Genomic DNA, 7,994 nt, shown 5'->3' with positions numbered 1-7,994 from the left:
TAAGAAAGAGGAAGTGAGGAAAAGAACTCAGTGGCAAGGCAAGGAGCCTTTGTTAAACTCACAGAATTAGGGCTGGGATTAGGTCTGAAATCTAGGATTAATTTTTACAGATAATGTTAGGATTAGAATGAAGATGGGGGCTAGATTTTGGGTTGGGCATTGGGACTAATACCAGGGTAGAATGAATTATAGCGGTGGAAGGGTTTGAACTGGGAGTTAGAGCTGTGGGTTAAGAATTAGAATCTGGGGCGCCTGGGTGGCTCAGTGGGTTAAGCCGCTGCCTTCGGCTCAGGTCATGATCTCAGGGTCCTGGGATCGAGTCCCGTGTCGGGCTCTCTGCTCCGCAGGGAGCCTGCTTCCCTCTCTCTCTCTCTGCCTGCCTCTCCATCTACTTGTGATCTCTCTCTGTCAAATAAATAAATAAAAAAAATCTTACAAAAAAAAAAAAAAAAAAGGAATTAGAATCTGAGTTGGAAGACCATCTGCTCCCTCTCAAGTCTATACAGGTGTTTCCATTTTGGCCATCTCTTGCAGGGATAGGGTCTTTGGACTCAGTAGTACCAAGAAAGCAGCCCTTGTGAGCTCTTGCCCTTGAGTCACACCTGGCTATTTCCCACACAACCTAATAATTTAGTTGCTACTTCAAGAGCTCTGGCTGCCAAAGCATTAATATTATCCTTTATTAGACCCTACTGAGCACATAGATGGCTCCTTTTAGGCCAACGGTGATTGCAAACTACCCCCAAGAGTCACATCACAGGTTCATCTGGAACATAATCTACACTAGGAAATCGTCAAAACAATTATGACAAAAGCACTTCTGCCAATTACCCCCACACTTTGGTCCCCTAATTTGATGATGTCCTGAAATTTTATGTCTTCTCTGAGCTTTCAACCAACTAAGTGGGCATGTTATAGGACCTGGTTCAAGGGCTCTTCTGATAGAAACCTTGGGAAGGAAGAGTGAAAAGTTTGGCTAGGAACATCCTAAGAGAAAGCAGATGAACACTGGGTCTCATTTCATACAGCTCAGTGAAAAGGCTCACAGTGAGTTTCAGTGTCTTCTAGGGAAGGTGAGTGTGATAGACTATTCCCCAGGATACTCTCAATAGCGTGCCAATTCATATATGGGAAATTGTTTTCATTCAACAAATATTTATTGTCTACCAAATGTGTCCTGGACATTATATGCGGGCATTGTTTGTGGTGAGCAAAACAGATGTGATCTTTGGAGAGAAAACACACAAATAAGTATTTAATTATAAACCGTGATAGGTTCTACAAAGGAAGATAAAACGGGGCAACATAATCTTAATCGGGCCTGAGTATCAGTGAAAGCTGTTTTGAGGGAATGCCATTTAATTTTAGGTGTGAAATAGTTTAAGTAGGAATTAGTTTGTTGGAAAATTCTTGAACATCTCCACTGTTCTTTATGCTTTTTGATTTTTAGGTTGCAATTGATTCCTTCATTGGTCTCTGGTAGATACCTTTTGGAATCTTTGCCAAGAACATTCCTGACCTTCTTTGAGAGCCACAGGCTACAAGGATGGGCCTCTGGCAGTCCTGTATGTATTACAAAACAAAGAACCTTGACAGGCTCAAAGCAACTTTATGGAGAATAGGCAACCTGACATAAATTTGACCAGGCAGGTTCTTTCCCCTGAAAACTGGGATTCATAGATAGCTGATTAAATTCTGCTGGTTCTTGAAGTGAGGCAAGGCAAGTGTGGATAGTCATGTTCCACTGTGTTCCCAGAGAAGCAGTGAAAGCAGGTCTGCAGAGTAAGATGGAAGAACATGTGACCAGAGAGAAAGAGATAATGAGGGACTAGCTACTTGGTTTCTGTTAGTCTTATAGACCCCTCCTTCCAGTCTTTCATGAGATTTTTTTTGCTGTGTCCTTGGGTTCTTTAAGATTATTTTCTTCCATAAATTATTAATTAATTAATTTTGGCGTGAAATTTCAGTGGTTTCTGTTTCTTGCAGATGAAAGAGGCTTGTCTCAGAGTGGCTTCTTATCAGATGAGCTCTTCCATGCAGCAAACATGGATTGAGTTAGCTTCAGTCTCACAGAGACTGGTGGATCCCACAGGTACACAGATAATGAACAAATATAGTGGCATATATGGAAATAAAATAGCATTCGGTAATAAAATTAATCTAGGTACTACCCTCTGATATTCCCGCTGGGTCAAGGGTATTCAGCAGCTCTTTCTAAGAGCCAAACCTTTTGGAGCTAGGTTTTGTGACAAGAGACAAGCATGTATATTTCTTGGTCCTGTAATGGAGATTATGTGGGCAAAGGAATGAAGGAAGGAGGGACCAATTCTGCCTTGTCAGAGTATGGAAGGCTCTGAAGAGATACCATATGCCTGAACGGGCAGTAGGAGTGTCCTAGGCAAGAGAGCAGTGGGGCAGAGGGGAATAGGAGGGACAAGGTCTTAGAAAATTTTGTGCACATACTGGGTACTTGGTAAATGCTTGTTAAAAATGAATAACTGGGAAACAGATAGGTAGGCAAGCAGTTTGTAAGATGACAAACAGTCACAGTTTATACTAAATTTTCCTTTTGGTTTTAGGGTTTCCTTTTCCACATATAAAAGATCATCAAGACGCCAATAGAGAGAGAGTCCCACTTAATCTTGGTCTGTTACACTCAAAGGCTGTAAGTCTTTCATGAATGTGGCAATTTTATGTCCGCTGAAGTGAAGATTTAAGGGCAATATGAGTCCAGTAAAAGCTAGGTGTGCTGTATGGTCTCATCCATTCTATGGACTTTTTTTTTTTTTTTTTAAGATTTTATTTATTTATTTGTCAGAGAGAGAGAGGGAGAGCGAGCGAGCACAGGCAGACAGAATGGCAGGCAGAGGCAGAGGGAAAAGCAGGCTCCCTGACCAGCAAGGAGCCCGATGTGGGACTCGATCCCAGGACGCTGGGATCATGACCTGAGCCGAAGGCAGCTGCTTAACCAACTGAGCCACCCAGGCGTCCCATTCTATGGACTTTTGACAGAAATATTTATTGAAGGCTTTGAAAGTCCACAAAGTTGAAATTCAGTAGCATGAAAACCAGCACTCTCATTTGGGAGTGCGTTAGTTGTAAATGACTTGACTTTTGCAATCACTGTTTTTATCAAAAGCATCTTTAAGAGGATGCTAAGCAAAATATGATCTTTGCTCTTTTTTTTTAAACTATTTTTTTTTAAAGATTTTAATTTGTCAGAGAGAGAGAGAGAGCGAGCACAGGCAGACAGAGTGGCAGGCAGAGGCAGAGGGAGAAGCAGGCTCCCCACAGAACAAGGAGCCCGATGTGGGGCTCGATCCCAGGATGCTGGGATCATGACCTGAGCCAAAGGCAGCTGCTTAACCAACTGAGCCACCCAGGCGTCCCTGATCTTTGCTCTTTAGAGGCCAAAAGAAGTGTCATAAATGTTAACAAATCCACCAATCAAGCACAAATATAATGGTGGATACAGAAATAAAATAGCAAATTTGGTAATAATATTAATCTAGGTAATACCCTCTGAAGGTCTCATATTCCCACCAAGCTGAGGGTACACAGTCTCTTTTTCTTTTTTTTTTTTTTTATTTCTTTGACAGAGAGAGATCACAAGTAGACAGAGAGGCAGGCAGAGAGAGGGAGGGAAGCAGGCTCCCTGCTGAGCAGAAAGCCTGACGCGGGACTCGATCCCAGGACCCTGAGATCATGACCTGAGCCGAAGGCAGCGGCCTAACCCACTGAGCCACCCAGGCGCCCCCACAGTCTCTTTTTCTAAGGGCCAGGAAGTCTTCCTGCAAGTGGCAGGGACCTAGAATTTCGCCCACAGGGTCTCAGCTGTGGGTCACCTCTTCAGAAGATATGGTACAAGTTTCCTCCGCTGTGACATTTGTCACCAACAATCGCACTCCGCTCATGATTGGCTGGAACTCAGAATGAGCTCAAGATCAAAAACATGGAGTGTTAAAGGCTTATTTAGTGGCTCAAACTTCTTTGGTTACATCAATTTTCATCACTGATTCGGCCATAGCTCCCTTTCAAAAACCAAACATGTCCACTCTAGAAAAACAGAGGTTTTCCTAGCCGAGTAATACGGAGTGCACTTGCTTCTGAGGCGGGGAACACCTATGAGGGAGGAGGGGCGCGGAACTTGACTGAGACACTACCCTCCCTCCCTTCCTGGTGCGGGGGTGGAGAGGGACATTTCCCACAAGTTCGTTTCTGCCAAGGGGAGAGCTGTTCTCCGGGTGGAACTTGAAGGCTGGGTCGGGTGTGGGGGGATTGAGAAAAGATAGTTCTCGGGGATTGGCAGTTTGTGGAGAAATGGTCTCGGGAATCGCCCAGAACCCGCAGCAGCCAGTTCCAGAACCTCCCCGCAGATGAAGACCCCCCCCCCCCCCCCCGCAGCCCAGGGTAAAGCGAGACCCACTTCCGGGTTTGGAAGCACTCCCTCCTAGCCCCTCCCAGTACCCGGTTACGGGGTCTCGGGGCGCATGCGCAGCACTCGTCCGCCGCTCTGGGACTGGCCCGACTTACCCTAAACAACTATTCTGCTCCTCCCCCTCCCGCTTGGGGCGTACCATTCGCATTTGGGGGGAGGTAACGCGCCCCAGAGTACTCAGAAGCCTGCTCCCCTTCTTCAGACGGGGGGAGGTAAGTTTGCCTCAGATTTCAAAAGTTCCAAGAATACGAGAGCCTCAGAGGCCTGTCGCTGAGTGATAACCCAACGCTCTCGGCTCTGCCCACAGCCCAGTACTCTTCCTTTGAGGCGCTGAACAAAGTGGCACGCCCGGATCCCAGCTGATCAGCTGCTGGGCTTTGGCGGCGGCTCCCCCGGGCGAGACCATTGTGACTCCTTAGAAGGGGTGTCTGAGGAGGGGAGGGGGCGGAGCGGCCATTGTCCGGTCAGCGCAGCCTCCGGGGGAGGGGAGAGTGACGGAGCGAGCGGGGCCCGAGGCTTCACAGCGGCCGCTGCTACGCCAGAGCCGGCGGGGGCTTCAGGTCCGTCCCAGCGCCGCCGCACGGGACATCGCTCTGGCTGCGAGCGGCGGTGGGAGCTGCCGAGGGCGCCGGGTCTTCCTTCCTCCCCGCGGTCCTCGGTTCACCCGTACGCCCCTCCTCCTCAGCTCCCCTCCCTCTCCTCTCCGCGCCTCCCCCGGCCCCCCCGTCTCTGCAGGCTGAGTGGTGCGGCCCGCCTCCAGCTGACCGGCCTGGAATCCCGGCTCGGAGCCCCGGACTCGCGCCCGCCCGCGCTCCCGCTCCCTCCCCCTCCCCCCGCCCCGAGCCCCCCGACGCCGCCGTCGTCGCCGCCGCCGCCTCCTTCGAGCGGGGCCCAGGCCCAGCCGCCGCCACCGCAGCCGCCGCGGAGCTCCGCCGCCGCCGAGCACCATGGGAGACGCCGGGAGCGAGCGCAGCAAAGCGCCCAGCCTGCCGCCTCGCTGTCCCTGCGGCTTCTGGGGGTAAGTGTCCGGCCGGGTGGGGGCGGGGGCGGGGGCCCGGGGCGCGGGCGCGGGGTCCGCCCGGACAGGCCTCGGGGCCGCGGGAGGCCGGAACCCTGGGGGCTGGGCCCTAGCCGGGCCTACTGGGAGCGGGCAGGGGCCGCGTCTCGGGGAGGGGCGCTGGGTGGGGAGCTGGAGGTGGTCAGAGAAGGCCCTGCCCAGGGTGCACTGCCACCCTCTGGGACTCTCCAGCCTGAGGTTTGGGCCAACGGGGACCAACCTGGCTACGGGTGAGGGGGGCAGGGCAGCAGGGAGGGATGAGGGGGCGGTGTTGGCACCTCCGGGTGGTGCTGGGGTGCCCCTTTCCCTTGGCCTGTGGAGGCCAGCCCTCTCTCCCCGGCTTGGTATGAGTTGGTGCCCAGGCACCAGAAGGGTATTTCCTCTGACTTTTTCACCCCCCCCCCCCCCCCGTCCCCCAGAGACTTGCATCATCACTTCCTAAATTATATCCCAGTGCCCTATTTGCTTTTAGGAAGCTGTTCACACGTCACCCATTTTTAAAAATCCAGCCCGAAATCCAGGCTGGGGTAAAGTTAAAAGACTGTGGAGGTCTCACCTTTATTTAAAACACGTTTCAGAAGATCTGTAAAATTTTCTTGACTAAAAAAAAGATAAAACTCAAGTCAGCCTGGCTTGGGAACGTGAGAGCCAGTTTGCTCAATTGGTTCAAATTCCTTTCTCTCCCCCCTCCTTTTTTTAAATGATAAAAATATTCACATTGGCCAGACTGCATTATTATTTGGCCATCCTGTGTTAGAGTGAAAAAATATGAGGTGGGAAATCAACTTTTCCATATAGTTAGATTTTAAATTCTCCTTGTAACGCTTCGAGTTTGGTGAATTACCACCCCTCTTACCTAACAGGTGCCTCCGTCCTACCTTATGATTCTAATTGTATTGTAAGGAAACTGGAGACTGAAGGGTTTTTGTGATTGAGCCCTTTTTTCTTATTCTTTTTTAAAATTTTCCTAGGACCTAGTATATTTCAAGGTGTATAGAGGCAGTAAGGAAATGTTTGTATTTCTGGTGAGAACGTCTTGGGAAGGTGTATTTAAGTATTTTATTTTTTCTACCTCCCAGATGTTAGGAATGGTTGAGGTACAGATTACATCTGATTTTGGGGAGTGCAGAGAAAGATTAGAAAGTGGATCTTAATGTAGTTTTCTGTGGAATTTGTCAGATTCAAAGTTTGCAACAAAGAGATTCTCATTTTCTCATCTTTGCCTTTTCTTAAAAAATTCCTGGTGGAAAGATGTTAGTTAAAGATAAGTTATGATATTACCAAAAGTTCTGAAGATGTGAAAATATTTTAGGTTTTATAGTCTTCCTAATAATTGGGTTGTCTGCTAAGGGCTTTCATAGGCCATCTAATTCCCAGAAATTTTAGGATGTAGAGCCATTATCTCTTTATAGATGCGGAAGTTGAGGCTTAAGAGGGTGGATAACTTGCCCCTTGCTTACAGGGAGTTTAGGGTGGAGCTGGGGAGCTCTTGAGAGCGCTTACTACCATCATGTTTATGACATCAATCTGCTGCCTTGGAAAAATCTGGTGTCACAAGCCTCTGATTGTAACTCCTAAGACATTGGCTCAAAGAAAGTAGCTGCCAATGGCAACTAATGCCCAGGATGTATCAGAGGCTTGTTTCCTGGCAACATGTTTATGTCCTTGGGACCATTATCATGAGTGGAACCCTTATTGAAAGACTCAAAGCAAGATGTAGAAACTAAGGAAATGGAATATCCTTTTACTTTTAGCCAGCAGAGTTCTGAATAATGCCAAGAAAGTTTTGATAGTTGCAGGGAGGAATGGTTAAACTGATAACATATCTGACCTATAAGCAATCAGGCCTGCTTTTTTGATACTTTTAGTTTGGCCCTTTTTATGAACTGCAGTTTGCCTAACAGCAGTTGTGAGCACAAAACTAATATTTTTATGTTGAAAAGTGTTCTTTTTTAATGTGTAATGAATGCTTTAAACCTTTCTGAAGGAGTTTGTAGGTAGTTGTGTAGTTTGCATTTGATACCAAAGTGTAGTGATATGGGTGCCTAGTTTCATCACAACTGGCTTTGAACAAACATGTGTCCCTTACTGTATGGGTCGCATTCATACTATGTTCATTAAACTTGATTACATTCAACAGATAATTGAGTGTCTCTGATATAATGGTGGACAAGGGGGCACTGGCTCCATCCTCTGGGGGCAGAGGGCATACTGAAGTAAAGGGATAGAATAAAGTATGTTAGGATTGGTATAGGGTGCGATGGGAGGGGTACTTACCCTTCTTGAGGTGGGGATAATGGAAGGTAGCCTGAAGGGAGTGACACCGCCTAGGCCTGTAGGGAAGGGTAAGAGCATGGAGATAGAGGCGTTTATTTCAGGTGCAGGGAATAGCATGGGAGAAGGCCTGGATGTGAGGGAGAAGCACTCCACATTTGAGGAACCAAAAGTTCATTGGGGTTGATTGGTAGACTGTGAGGGGGGATCCACTAGAGATGGTGA

The 7,994-nt window shown here is 48.1% G+C and overlaps 1 protein-coding gene across 1 annotated transcript in view; it reads left to right on the top strand.

Annotated features, from left to right (window-relative positions):
* Positions 1-5,326: 5,326 nt before the first annotated feature.
* LOC111147526 (zinc finger AN1-type containing 3) overlaps positions 5,327-7,994 on the top strand; it is a 346,816-nt gene continuing 344,148 nt past the window's right edge. The window contains exon 1 of the mRNA XM_022503589.1: positions 5,327-5,456. Coding sequence (XP_022359297.1) covers positions 5,386-5,456 — 71 coding nt within the window. The 5' untranslated portion in view covers positions 5,327-5,385. The remainder of the gene's footprint in view (positions 5,457-7,994) is intronic.

This window comes from Enhydra lutris, unplaced genomic scaffold (assembly GCF_002288905.1).
Source record: "Enhydra lutris kenyoni isolate GAN:26980312 unplaced genomic scaffold, ASM228890v2 scaffoldscaffold17, whole genome shotgun sequence".
Taxonomy (NCBI): Eukaryota; Metazoa; Chordata; class Mammalia; order Carnivora; family Mustelidae; genus Enhydra; species Enhydra lutris.
Note: the sequence above shows the minus strand (reverse complement) of the source record. Positions and strands in the feature narration are given on the sequence as shown.